The sequence below is a fragment of the Oncorhynchus mykiss genome, chromosome 11, assembly GCF_057628025.1.
Source record: "Oncorhynchus mykiss isolate SJ-2025 chromosome 11, ASM5762802v1, whole genome shotgun sequence".
Classification (NCBI taxonomy): domain Eukaryota; kingdom Metazoa; phylum Chordata; class Actinopteri; order Salmoniformes; family Salmonidae; genus Oncorhynchus; species Oncorhynchus mykiss.
The window spans coordinates 19,295,515-19,310,533 of NC_143032.1; the positions used below are offsets into that span (position 1 = coordinate 19,295,515).

General features: G+C 42.1%; 1 protein-coding gene across 2 annotated transcripts in view; it reads right to left on the bottom strand.

Moving 5' to 3' along the window:
* LOC110535425 (catenin delta-2) overlaps nt 1–15,019 on the bottom strand; it is a 395,208-nt gene that overhangs the window by 192,824 nt on the left and 187,365 nt on the right. For both annotated transcript variants that reach the window (XM_036935119.2, XM_090189680.1), the window contains 4 exons: nt 11,190–11,310; nt 9,464–9,677; nt 9,244–9,358; nt 8,992–9,124 (listed from right to left, as the gene is read on the bottom strand). In XM_036935119.2, the coding sequence (XP_036791014.2) occupies nt 8,992–9,124; nt 9,244–9,358; nt 9,464–9,677; nt 11,190–11,310 (583 nt within the window). The remainder of the gene's footprint in view (nt 1–8,991; nt 9,125–9,243; nt 9,359–9,463; nt 9,678–11,189; nt 11,311–15,019) is intronic.

The window sequence follows — 15,019 nt, forward strand, 5'->3', positions numbered from 1 at the left end:
AGAGCCACATCAATTTACAGAAATACTCATCATAAATGTTGATGAAAATACAAGTGTTTTCCATGGAACTTTAGATACACTTCTTCTTAATGCAACCGCTGTCAGATATCAAAAAAGCTTTAAGGAAAATGCAAACCATGCAATAATCTGAGTACCGCGTTCAGAGCCCAAACAAGCCAAAAAGATATCCGCCATATTGTGCAGTCAACAGAAGTAAAAAAAAACATTATAAATATTCACTTACCTTTGATGATCTTCATCAGAATGCACTCCCAGGAATCCCAGGTCCACAATAAATGTTTGTTTTGTTCGATAATGTCCATCATTTATGTCCAAATAGCTCCTTTTGTTAGCGCATTTGGTAAACAAATCCAAACTCACGAAGTGCGTTCACTAGGAGCAGACGAAAAGTCAAAAGGTTCCATTACAGTCCGTAGAAACATGTCAAACGAAGTATAGAATCAATCTTTAGGATGTTTTTAACATAAATCTTCAATTATGTTCCAACCGGAGAATTCCTTTGTCTGTACGAACGAGCGTCACGAGCTCAAGGCATTCTGGCAGACCTCTGACTCATTCCCCTCTCATTCGCCCCCATTACACAGTAGAAGCATCAAACAAGGTTCTAAAGACTGTTGACATTTAGTGGAAGCCTTAGGAAGTGCAACATGACCAATATCCCACTGTATCTTCAATAGGAAATTAGTTGAAAAACGACCAACCTCAGATTTACCACTTCCTGGTTGGATTTTTTCTCAGGTTTTTGCCTGCCATATGAGTTATGTTATACTCATTCAAACTTTCTGTTTTCTGTCCAAATATACTAATAATGTGCATATATTAGCAACTGGGACTGAGTAGCAGGCAGTTTACTCTGGGCACCTTATTTATCCAAGCTACTCAATACTGCCCCCAGCCATAAGAAGTCCAGGTGGGCCAGTTGAGAACAAGTTCTCATTTACAACTGCGACCTGGCAAAGATAAAGCAAAGAAGTGTGACAAAAACAACAACACAGAGTTACACATGGGATAAACAAATGTACAGTCAATATCACACAAAAAAAAGAATATAGAAAAATATATACACAGTGTGTGCAAATGTAGTAAGATTAGGGAGGTAAAGCAATTTTTTATTTTACCTTTAACTAGGCAAGTAAGTTAAGAACAAATTCTTATTTTCAATGACGGCCAAGGAACAGTGGGTTAACAGCCTTGTTCAGGGGAAGAACGACAGATTTGTACCTTGTCAGCTCGGGGATTTGAAATTGCAACATTTCGGTTACTAGTCCAATGCTCTAACCACTAGGCTACGCTGCGTCCCCAGTGGCCATAGTGGTGAAATAATTAGAATTTAGCATTAACACTGGAGTGAGATGTACAGATGATTATGTGCAAGTAGAGATACTGGGGTGCAATAGAGCAGAAATAAACAACAATATGGGAATGAGGTAGTTGGGTGGGCTATTCGCAGATGGGCTGTGTACAGGTGCAGTGATCTGTAAGCTGCTCTGACAGCTGATGCTTAAAGTTAGTGAGGGAGATATAAGTCTGCAGGTTCAGTGATTTTTGCAATTCGTTCCAGTCATTGGCAGCAGAGAACTGTAAGGAAAGGCGGCCAAAGGAGGAGTTGGCTTTGGGGATGACCAGTGAAATATACCTGCTGGAGCGCATGCTATGGGTGGGTGTTGCTATGGTGACCAGTGAGCTGAGATAAGGTGGGGCTTTACCTAGCAAAGACTTATAGATGACCTGGAGCCAGTGGGTTTGAAGACGAATATGAAACGAGGGCCATTCAACGAGAGCATACAGGTCGCAGTGGTGGGAAGTATATGGGGCTTTGGTGACAAAACAGATGGCATTGGCATTGATAGACTAGATACAATTTGCTAAGTAGAATGTTGGAGGCTATTTTGTAAATTACATCGCCGAAGTCAAGGATCGGTAGGAGAGTCAGTTTTACAAGGGTATGTTCAGCAGCATGAGTGAAGGAGGCTTTGTTGCAAAATAGGAAGCCGATTCTAGATTTAATTTTGTATTGGAGATGCTTAATGTGAGTCTGGAAGGAGAGTTTACAGTCTAACCAGACGCCTAGCTATTTGTAGTTGTCCACATATTCTAAGTCAGAACCGTCCAGAGTAGTGATGCTAGTCGGGTGGGCGGGTGGGGGCAGAGATCGGTTGAAGAGCATGCATTTAGTTTTACTTGCATTTAAGAGCAGTTGGAGGCCACGGTAGGAGTGTTGTATGGCATTGAAGCTTGTCTGGAGGTTTGTTAAGACAGTGTCCAAAGAAGGGCCAGAAGTATACAGAATGGTGTCGTCTGCGTAGAGGTGGATCAGGGAATCACCAGCAGCAAGAGCGACGTCATTGATATATACGAAGGAAAGAGTCGGCCCGAGAATTGAACCCTGTGGCCCCCCATAGAGACTGCCAGACGTCCGGACAACAGGCCCTCCGATTTGACACACTGAAATCTATCTGACAAGTAGTTGGTGAACCAGGCGAGGCAGTCATTTGAGAAGCCAAGGCTTTTCAGTCTGCTGCTAAGAATGCGGTGATTGACAGAGTCGAAAGGCTTGGCCAGATCGATGAAGACGCCTGCACAATACTGTCTTTCATACCAGATTGCATAGCGGAGAAGGTACGGTGGGATTCGAAGTGGTTGGTGGTCTGTTTGTTAACTTGGCTTTCGAAGACAGGTAGAAAGCATGGCCAGCCGTATAAAAATGCTTATTGATATTCTCGATTATCATGGCTTTATTGGTGGTGACAGTGTTTCCTAGCCTCAGTACAGTGGGCAGCTGCGAGGGGGTACTCTTATTCTCCATGGACTTTACAGTGTCCCAAAACTTTTTGGAATTTGTGCTACATGTTGCAAATTTCTGTTTGAAAAGCTATCCTTTGCTTTACTAACTGAGTGTGTATATAACTTCCCTGAAAAGTTGCATATCGTGGGGGCTATTCGATGCTAATGCAGTAGGCCACAGGATGTTTTTGTGATGGTCATGGTCATCTGTTCTTAGTTCTACATTTTTTGAAAGGGGCATGCTTATTTAAGATGACGAGGAAAGCACTTTTAAAGAATAACCAGGCATCTCTACTGATGGGATGAGGTCAATATCCTTCCAGGATACCCGGGCCAGGTCAATTAGAAAGGCCTTGCAATGAGGCAGTGATTGTTGAGATCCTGGTTGATAACAGCAGAGGTGTATTTAGAGGGCAGGTTGGTCAGGATGATGTCTATGAGGGTACCCGTGTTTACGGATTTGGGGTTGTACCTGGTAGGTTCCTTGGTAATTTGTGTGAGATTGATGGCATCTAGCTTAGATTGTAGGACGGCCGGGGTGTTAACCATATCCCAGTTTAAGGTCACCTAACAGTACGAACTCTGAAGATAAATGGGGGGCAATCAATTCACATAAGGAGTCCAGGGCACAGCTGGGGGCTGAGGGGGGGTCTATAACAAATGGCAACAGTGAGAGACTTATTTAGTGAAAGATGGATTTTTAAAAGTAGAAGCTCAAACTGTTTGGGCACAGACCTGGAAGGCATGACAGATCTCTGCAGGCTATCTCTGCAGTAGATTGCGACTTCGCTCCCTTTGGCAGTTCAACCTTGGTGGAAAATGTTGTAGTTGGGAATGGAAATGTAAGAATTTTTGGTGGCCATCCTAAGCCAGGATTCAGACATGGCTAGGTCATCAGGGTTGGCGGAGTGTGCTAAAGCAGTTAGTAAAACAAACTTAGGGAGGAGGCTTCTGACGTTAACATGCATGAAACCAAGGCTTTTACGGTTACAGAAGTCAACAAATGATAGCACCTGTGGAATAGGTGTGGTACTGGGGTCTACAGGGCCTGGGTTAACCTCTACATCACCAGAGGAGGAGTAGGATAAGGCTAAAGGCTATAAGAACTGGTTGTCTCGTGCGTTGGGAACAGAGAATAAAAGGAGAAGATTTCTGGGCGTGGTAGAATAGGTTCAGGGCATATTGTACAGACAAGGGTATGGTAGGATGTGAATACAGTGTAGGTAAACGTAGGCGTTGAGTGACGATGAGAGAGGTTTCGTCTCTGGTGGCACCAGTTAAGCCAGGTGAGGTCTCCGCATGTGTGGGGGGTGGGACAAAAGAGCTATCTAAGGTGAGCGGGACTGAGTGCTCTACAGTGAAATAAAACAATAAGAACTAGGCGAGACAGCAGTAGACAAGGCATATATGACATTAGAGAGAGGCATATTGACATTAGAGAGAGGCAGAAAGCAGTGACAGGTGTTGATCGGGAGAGCTAAGACAACAACGGGTAAATGGCGATGAATGGGCAGAGCGGGTCAGTTAGGTACATACAGGACCTGAGTTCGAGGATGGTGCCGACAGGTAAACAAAATTAGGTACCATGTAATTGAAACAGTCCAGGGGGCATCAGCTGTGTAGCTGAGTGATCATAGGGTCCAAAGAACAGCAATAGGTCAGTCAGCAATAGGTCAGTCAGCAATAGGTCAGTCAGCAATAGGTCAGTCAGCCGTTCAGAGTTCAGTACTATGCTAGTCAAGCGGGGGACACAGTGTTTAGAAAGCTAGCAGGCTGGGGCAAGAAGATGGTTCTTCGGCGACATCGCAACGGAAAAGCCTGTTGAGACCACACCAGGGGGATCGGTGGGGCTCTGTGTCGACAATAAAGGGTCCAGGCCAATTGGCAAAATAGGTATTGTAGCCCTAGAATTAGCTGGTATATGGGCCTAGCTCGAGGCTAGCTCAAGGCTAACTGGTGCTTGCTTCGGGACAGAGGCATTAGCTAACAGTAGCCACTCAGTAGCAGCTAGCTAGCTAGCTACGATGATCCGGTGTAATGATCCAGAGCGGCAGGAATCCGGTGATGTGGAAGAGAGAAGCAGTCCGATATGCTCTGGGTTGATATCGCTCTGTGCAGACTGGCATGTATATTCCGAGCTAAAGCTGCGGTGTCCAAGCTAAATGTGAAGACTGCTAGCCGTGGCTAACAAAGACTAGTAGCTATTTAGCTGGCTAGCTCCTGGCGGAGTTTCCAGTTATAAGGAATAAAAATAGCTGATCCGTACCACAATGGGTGAGGCGGGTTGCAGGAAAGTATATTTAGTTGGTAGACAGAAAGTGAGATTAAAATGTATATGAGAAAAAATTAACAGGTGTGCTTTGTTAAAAGTTAATTTGTGGAATTAATTTCCTTCATAATGTGTTAGAGCCAATCAGCTGTGTTGTGACAAAGTAGGGGTGGTATACAGAAGATAAAAGACCAAGTCCATATTATTGCAAGAACAGCTCAAATAAGCAAAGAGAAACAACAGTCCAACATTACTTTAAGACATGAAGGTCAGTCAATCCGGAAAATGTCAAGAACTTTGAAAGTTTCTTCAAGTGCAGTCACAAAAACCATCAAGCGCTGTGATGAAACTGTCTCTCAGGGTGAACGCCACAGGAAAGGAAGACCCAGAGTTACCTCTGCTGCAGAGGATAAGTTGATTAGAGTTAACTGCACCTCAGATTGCAGCTCAAATAAATGCTTCATAATTCAAGTATCAGACACATCTTCACATCAACTATTCAGAGGAGACTGCGTGAATCTGGACTTCATGGTCAAATTGCTGCAAAGAAACCACTACTGAAGGACACCCATAATAAGAAGAGACTTGCTTGAGCCAAGAAACACGAGCAATGGATATTAGATCGGTGGAAGTTTGTCCTTTGGTCTGATGAGTCTAAATTTGAGATTTTTGGTTCCAAACGGTGTTTCTTTGTGAGACGAAGAGTAGGTGAACGGATGCTCTCTCCATGTGTAATTCCCAACGTGAAGCATGGAGGAGGAGGTGTGGTGGTGTGGGGGTGCTTTGCTGGTGACACCGTCAGTGAATTATTTATAATTCAAGGCACACTTAACCAGCATGGCCACCACAGCATTCTGCAGTGATAAGCCATCCCATCTGGTTTGCGCTTAGTGGGATTGTGATTTGTTTTTCAACAGGACAATGACCGAACACACCTCCAGGCTGTGTAAGGGCTATTTGACCAAGAAGGAGAGTGATGGAGTGCTGCATCAGATGACCTGGTCTCCACAATCACCCGACCTCAACCAAAGTGAGATGGTTTGGGATAAGTTGGACCGCAGAGTGAAGGAAAAGCAGCCAACAAGTGTTCAGCATATGTGGGAACTCATTCAAGACTGTTGGAAAGCATTCCAGGTGAAGCTGGTTGAAAGAATGCCAAGCGTGTGCTAAGCTGTCATCCAGGCTAAGGGTGGCTACTTTGAAGAATCTAAAATCTATTTTAATTTGTTTAACAACTTTTTTGGTTACTACATGATTCCATGTGTGTTATTTAATAGTTTTGATATCTTCACTATTATTCTACAATGTAGAAAACAGTAAAAATAAAGAAAAACCCTTGAATGAGTAGGTGTGTCCAAACTTTTGACTGGTACTGTATATTGTGCTGATCTGCAGTGGTAGAGGGTATTTTACCATGCTACTGTGTAGGGAGGACAGCGTAGTTATGTAATCTCTATAGAGCATATTGTCTAGCATCAGCCATAAAATAATAAGATTCAAAATGCATTTTCCTCAGTCCTTTGTGTGTGTGTGTGTGTGTGTGTGTGTGTGCGCACACGTTTCCCCCTTTTCTGGCAGGATTCCCGAACACAGACACCTCTGACTTTTCCTCACTGAGCGCTTGTACATTACACTGCATAACAAATGTATGGTAGGCCCTCCCTGGGAGGAAGAAGGAAGGGGGAGAGGGGAGTGAAAGAGCAAGAGACAGAGACAGAGACCGAGAGAGACAGAGAGAGAGAGACAGAGACAGAGAGAGACAGAGACCTAGAGTGAGACAGAGAGAGCTAATAATAAAACAAAATATTTGGCATGGGTCATCAGACCCTCAAAAAGTTCTACAGCTGCACCATCGAGAGCATCCTGACCGGTTGCATCACTGCCTGGTATGGCAACTGCTCGGCATCTGACAGTAAGGCGCTACAAAGGGTAGTGCGTACGGCCCAGTACATCACTGGGGCCAAGCTTCCTGCCATCCAGGACCTATATACTAGGCGGTGTCAGAGGCCCAAAAAAATGTCAAAGACTCCAGCCACCCAAGTCATAGACTGTTCTCTCTGCTACAGCACGGCAAGTGGTACCGGACCACCAAGTCTAGGTCCAAAAGGCTCATTAACAGCTTCTACCCCCAAGCAATAAGACTGCTGAACAATTAATCAAATGGCCACCCTGATTATTTGCATTTACAACCCCCCCGACCCTTTGTTTTTACACTACTGCTACTTGCATAGTCACTTTACCTCTACCTGCATGTACAAATGACCTCGACTAACCTGTACCCCTGCACATTGACTCGATACTGGTACAACTGTATATAGCCTCGTTATTCTTGTTTTATTGTGTTACTTCCCCCCCCCCCCCTTTTTTCCCTTTAGTTTATTTACTAAATATTTTCTAAACTTTATTTTCTTAAAACTTTATTGTTAGTTAAGGGCTTGTAAGTGAGCGTTTCACTGTAAGGTCTACCTACACCTGTTGTATTCGGAGCGCGTGACAAACAACATGTGATTTGATCTAGTAGTAATAATGAAGAGAAGGAAGCTGCCTCCCTTTAACACTACTGATGGTTATTTACCAACATGAGGGTTTGAATATGTACAGAAAGGACAGAAAGGAGAGAAAGGAGAGAAAGGATGGAACCAAGAAGAGAGGAGCACTAATTAGAATGATGGACACACTCTGTCGCCTGTCTCATCCTTGTCATCCTCCTCTCCTCTCCGGCTCTCTTCCCTCCCTTCTTTGATGTCTCATGGAGACTTACTGAGTCACTGCTCAGGCTCCCCAAATCAAAGTGCTCAACTGTTAGGATGGAGGGATGGAGAGAGAGAGGGAGGGAGCTGGCCTCCCATGACACTATGAAACTTGAAATTTGATACAGTCAGAAAAATGTTATAATGATTAAAGGAAATAAAAGGAATATGCAAAACCAGCCCAAGTCCCCTGCTGCCTGTGTTCAGCTCTTAACCTCCTGTTTGTGTGCTAAGAAGGAAACACAAACCATATTATTATAAAGTATTATATAAATATGATCATAAAACCACAATGCAACACTACTACAAAGTATTGCTTTAGCCTGTTACTCTTGAGGATTTAACTCATTCTATAACAAAGTCATGAACGTTTTCACTTTGATGCTTGTGCTCAACGTCAAAGATAAACAAATACATCATTATTATTAAACAAGTAGCGAGCATAACACAGCCCAAACATTCAGTGTTGCATTCATGTTATAGCTAGCAGCGTTTCAAATGTACACTGTCAACGATCTTCAACATCCTATCTTGTTTCAATTCTTAGAAAACAATTTAATTTAAACTTTAGAATTGATGGAATTTTGAAGGACCTGACACTAGCTAAAGACATCATTGAGTATTTGTATAAAGTAATGTCTCCAAAACTCACTATAAGTGTAATATAGAGCACAACCCTGGCCTGTGTTCTATTCTCTCTCCACACAAAAAGCCCTTGAAGCATCACGACTCAGCTGTATAAGAGGCTGATTGCAGTCTTCAGAAGCACTGAACCTTCAGATGACATTCAACAAACACACAGCTTATTCAACACACACCTACACACCTACACACACACACACACACACTGCAGAGCACAACCACTCATTACTGCAGAGCCACGGGTCTGTTATTGGGATCAATAAGAGAAAAGATGTTAGTAACCTGACAGACAGTTATTACCACTGAGTAACTCTAACTCAAAGATAACAGTCAACAACTCACTCACACCGAGGACAACAGTCAGACCACATAACAAGGTAAAGACCAACTCTAGGCCAAGGACTCACTTAACTCTATACAGAAGAGTAAATAACAGCAGAGGAAAAATATTCAGTGTTTGCATTGCATACATGGAGGGATTCACTTTGAGAGGAGCGTCGTTGCACATGTGTGTGTACGTCTTACCTGCCAGACTGCCTGGCCTCTGTAGCGTAGCGGTAGCATAGAGCTCATGGGATATCTTGTACTGGTCGGAGGCGTGGTGAGCAGCCAGTCTTTTAGGAGACAGAGTAGCGTAGCTCCCTATGCCCGAACTCATCTAGTGATTCACATAGAAACCCATTGTGTAGAACAGACATGATTATTTTTATTCTAGAGAATGTTGCTTAAGAATAATGTGCAGTACTATGCATTGAATATCTGTGTTTCAATACACACCAGGTGTAGTGGGGATGATGAAGCGCTAGCCCCTCCCCCGGCAACTGTTGCTATGGAGTTGGGTGGAGAGCCCACCCTCAGCGGAGACCCTGTTGTTGTCACAGCACCAGTGGTGCTGTAAGCATAACAAATTGTTTGGTTATGGTGATAATTTTAAATGTTTTTTAATTGTAGGTTTAACCTCGTTCTTCTTCCAAACCAACCAATGAAATGGCCCTACCTGTAGGACTTGGCGAGTCGGTTGGCTGGGGACTGTTTGCTGGGTGAGGATGAGGAGGAGGAAGGTAGGCGCTGGGTGGTAGCGTAGCCCGGTGTGTCTGAGGCTGAGCCCAGGCGCTGCAGCTTGCTGGGAGAACCAGACCCTCCACCTCCACCTCCGGTCAGAGGGGAACTCACACGCTGGGCAGGCAGGGTGGAACTGGAGTAGTAGTGACCTAGGATCAGATGGAACAGGGGTTATAACAAGGTTGAAGAACATTAGTCCTCTAGACGCTGATCTAATACCAGTTTAGCACTTTCCCTAAGCTGTTGCTAGATCTGTGCCTAAGGGCAATTTCTAACCGAAGCTGAAAGTATCGGATGCCATGTGTAGTACCTTTAATGGTATTATCTCTGTCTCATTTCTCTTTATGTATAATGGTATGTACTGTATTATAAAACAATCATTTCTAACCGAAGCTGAAAGTATCGGATGCCATGTGTAGTACCTTTAATGGTATTATCTCTGTCTCATTTCTCTTTATGTATAATGGTATGTACTGTATTATAAAACAATCATTTCTAACCGAAGCTGAAAGTATCGGATGCCATGTGTAGTACCTTTAATGGTATTATCTCTGTCTCATTTCTCTTTATGTATAATGGTATGTACTGTATTATAAAACAATCATTTCTAACCCAAGCTGAAAGTATCGGATGCCATGTGTAGTACCTTTAATGGTATTATCTCTGTCTCATTTCTCTTTATGTATAATGGTATGTACTGTATTATAAAACAATCATTTCTAACCCAAGCTGAAAGTATCGGATGCCATGTGTAGTACCTTTAATGGTATTATCTCTGTCTCATTTCTCTTTATGTATAATGGTATGTACTGTATTATAAAACAATCATTTCTAACCCAAGCTGAAAGTATCGGATGCCATGTGTAGTACCTTTAATGGTATTATCTCTGTCTCATTTCTCTTTATGTATAATGGTATGTACTGTATTATAAAACAATCATTTCTAACCGAAGCTGAAAGTATCGGATGCCATGTGTAGTACCTTTAATGGTATGTACTGTATTATAAAACAATCATTTCTAACCGAAGCTAAAAAGATTGGATGGCATGTGTGGTTCCTGGTCTCTTTAAGGACATTATCTCTCTCTCTAAATTCTGTCTATACAATGTTATGTATACAGTCTATCAAATCAAAATCCAATTTTATTTGTCACATACACATGGTTAGAAATGCTTGTGCTTCTAGTTCCGACGATGCAGTAATAACCAACAAGTAATCTAACTAACAATTCCAAAACTACTGTCTTATACACACAAGTGTAAGGGGATAAAGAATATGTACATAAAGATATATGAATGAGTGATGGTACAGAGCGGCATAGGCAAGATACAGTAGATGGTATATACATATGAGATGAGCATGTAAACAAAGTGGCACAGTTAAAGTGGCTAGTGATACATGTATTACATAAAGATGCAGTAGATGATATAGAGTACAGTATATACGTATACATATGAGATGAATAATGTAGGGTATGTAAACATTATATTAGGTAGCATTGTTTAAAGTGGCTAGTGATATATTTTACATCATTTCCCATCAATTCCCATTATTAAAGTGGCTGGAGTTGAGTCAGTGTGGTGTATTGTATTTATATAATGTAGATGTGTACTGGTATTGTAGGTATATTGTATATATATAATGCAGATATACAGTATACCAATTGTGGGAAGCTGTGCATCAGGCAGATGAAAGGCACTGCCATGGCTCTGAGAGAAGGAGTCTCCTCCACTACCTCCCCCTCCCCCTGCCTGCTGCTGGGCCGCACGACTAGATGTCACCTGGAGGGAGAAAGAGAGAGCGTAAAGAGAGAGTGATAGAGGAGAGAGGAGAAAGAAGAGACAGAGTGGGGGGAGTAAAGAGACAGAGGGAGACAGAGAGAGAGAGAGAGAGAGAGAGAGAGAGAGAGAGAGAGAGAGAGAGAGAGAGAGAGAAAGAGAGAGAGAGAGAGAAAGAAAGAGAGAGAGAGGTGGACAGAGAGGGAGAAGGGAGGGTTGTAAAAGACTACTATTCTACCTTATCATCACTTCTCTCTACATCTTCTTAAGGTAACAGATATACATTTCTAAAAGGTAGAACCTATAACACTGCCACAGATGATATCCGGTCCAGTTGGAATCCACTCTCAGATCATGCATTTTTCACCGGGTCACAGTGATCCTATCCCAACACAACAGACAGAGTTATCTAATGTATTCCTCTAGATCCTCAGAGACAGGAGCACAGCATATGTTTCTACTCCTCTGAGCTCCTTCCCCTTATGCTAATGACAGTCACCATGAATATGTCTCTAAAGGTGAACCACACACACACGCTGAGGCTCGCTTGCAGTAGGCCCCCGATTAACAGTGCACACGCACACACACACACACACACACGTTCCTCAGGCAGCTCCTGGCTCCAGGAAGTATTTTCCCTAATAAGCCAAAGCATGTCTACTGATTACAGTGACTCTGTGGTTCCAGGTCACTCATTAAGCCCAGGCATCACAGGGTAGAAGGACATTTTTGCATCTACTTCTCCATTTTGAGATTTTGGGTTATTTTGGTCCATTAATATTAGTATTTTCAAAGAGTCTAAATAAAAATGTCAAAAGTTGATGAAAATGTATATTTCCGTTCGTTTTTCATACCGTCATCAAAATGTCATGAATTGTAACAACTTTGAAATGGACATACATGTACATCCATTACTTCAAATCTCACTATATTGAAACACACATATGTAAAAGCCAATTTCATAGAACATTTTACAAATTGGACAAAATGAAGTAACTTACTTTGGTGGTGATTGGGTCTTAATAGGCGTTTGGTAGTCTTAATTCAGTGTACTTATCTTTAACTGACATTTCCTGAAAGTCAGACTCATCCCACACACCAACTAATTTCTCTCAGCTTCAGAAGCATCTGCATCCACCAAATGCTGTGTGGTAATCTTTAGAGGTATTCTCCAGACTCGATATGGTGTCACATCGCTATTCTTTATGACATTTTCTTTTGAAATTAAATGTTTGTACCTTTCTTTAGTATTTTACAGATAGAAATATGAAAAAAAGTATTTATCCACAATCTGCTATGTATAAGTCTGGTTCTAACTTAGACTTCCTCCAGTGTCTAGAAAAATGAATTTGCATGCTATGCAAATATGCAGATATTTAATGAGATTCAGTTGAAGTCGGAAGTTTACATACACCTTAGCCAATTACATTTAAACGCAGTTTTTCACAATTCCTGACATTTAATCCTAGTAAATATCCCATGTCTTAGGTCAGTTAGGATCACCACATAATTTTAAGATGGTGAAATGTCAGAATAATAGTAGAGAGAATTATTTATTTCAGCTTTTATTTCTTTCATCACATTCCAAGTGGGTCAGAAGTTTACATACACTCAATTCGTATTTGTTTAATTGTTTAACTTGGGTCAAACGTTTTGGATAGCCTTCCACAAGCTTCCCACAATGTTGGGTGAATTTTGGCCCATTCCTCCTGACAGAGCTGGTGTAACTGAGTCAGGTTTGTAGGCCTCCTTGCTCGCACACGCTTTTTCAGTTCTGCCCACAAATTTTCTACAGGATTGAGGTCAGGGCTTTGTGATGGCCACTCCAATATTTTGACTTCGTTGTCCTTAAGCCATTTTGCCACAACTTTGGAAGTGTGCTTGGGGTCATTGTCCATTTGTAAGATGCGTTTGCGACCAAGCTTTAACTTCCTGACTGATGTCTTGAGATGTTGCTTCAATATATCCACGTAATTTTCCTGACTCATGATTCCATCTATTTTGTGAAGTGCACTAGTCCCTCCTGCAGCAAAGCACCCCCACAACATGATGCTGCCACCCCCATGCTTCACGGTTGGGATGGTGTTCTTCGGCTTGCAATCCTCCCCATTTTTCCTCCAAACATAACGATGTTCATTATGGCCAAACAGTTCTATTTTTGTTTCATCAGGCCAGAGGACATTTCTCCAAAAAGTATGATCTTTGTCCCCATGTACAGTTGCAAACCGTTGTCTGGCTTTTTTTGGCGGTTTTGGAGCAGTGGCTTCTTACTTGCTGAGCGGACTTTCAGGTTATGTCGATATAGGACTTGTTTTACTGAATCTTCACAATGTCCTTTGCTGGTGTTCTGGGATTGATTTGCACTTTTTGCACCAATGTACGTTCATCTCTAGGAGACAGAACGCGTCTCCTTCCTGAGCGGTATGACGGCTGCGTGGTCCCATGGTGTTTATACTTGTGTACTATTGTTTGTACAGATTAACGTGGTACCTTCAGTCGTTTGTAAATTGCTCCCAAGGATGAACCAGACTTGTGGAGGTTTACAATATTTTTTTCTGAGGTCTTGGCTGATTTTTTTGGATTTTCCCATGATTTCAAGCAAAGAGGCAGTGAGTTTGAAGGTAAGCATTGAAATACATCCACAGGTCCACCTCCAATTGACTCAAATGATGTCAATTAGCCTATCAGAAGCTTCTAAAGCCATTATATCATTTTGGAAAATTCCAAGCTGTTTAAAGGCACAGTCAACTTAGTGTATGTCAACTTCTAACCCACTGGAATTGTGATACAGCGAACTATAAGTGAAATAATCTGTCTGTAAACAATTGTTGGAAAAATTACTTGTGTCATGCACAAAGTAGATGTAACCGACTTGCCAAAACTATAGTTTATTAACAAGAAATTTGTGGAGTGGTTGAAAAACAAGTTTTAATGACTCAATCTGAGTGTATGTAAACTTCCGACTTCAACTGTATCACCTAATCATCATATTAATACAATATTTCATAAACATTTATTTTTTTAAGTATTCTTTTTGTGTCCACATTGAACTGGTATAAGTTGATTGTGATATGATTAAGGGGAAACATTTACCCTATTAGGGTGTGGTGCCTGGCCTTAACAGAAGGCCAGAAAAACTGATTCATCAGACATGGATTGGATTATGCTGTTTAAAACCTGCAGTCATTAGTTCACTAGACTAAAGTCTTAAACCAAACAACCTGAGTCCCAAATGGCATCCTATCCCCTATTTTCGTCCTAGTGCTCTGATCAAAAGTAATGCACTATATAGGGAATAGGGTACCATTTGGGACGCAGTACAATCCTGTGGTTGTCTTGGGGTTTCAGCATTGAGGGAGACTCTGCTGTAATGTCGGTGTGCAGATATAGCCTGATCCCTCTGTACCAGGTGACACATCTCCATACGTTAAATATTCATCCGGAGGCCCATAGTGGTATAAATACACTGCAGGAAAACGGCTATCTGAGACAGTGGCTTACATAAACAAATGCACACACACACACACACACACACACACACACACACACACACACACACACACACACACAAAATGAAAGATAAATAGATAGGCACTACGCTCCACTCATCTTAAGAGATTCACAGTGTGTGTTATAGGTGCTAGATCTCTATGCATTGTTGAAGCAGAAGTACCATTGTAGTATAAATACCTAGCTAGTAGTAGTGTATAAG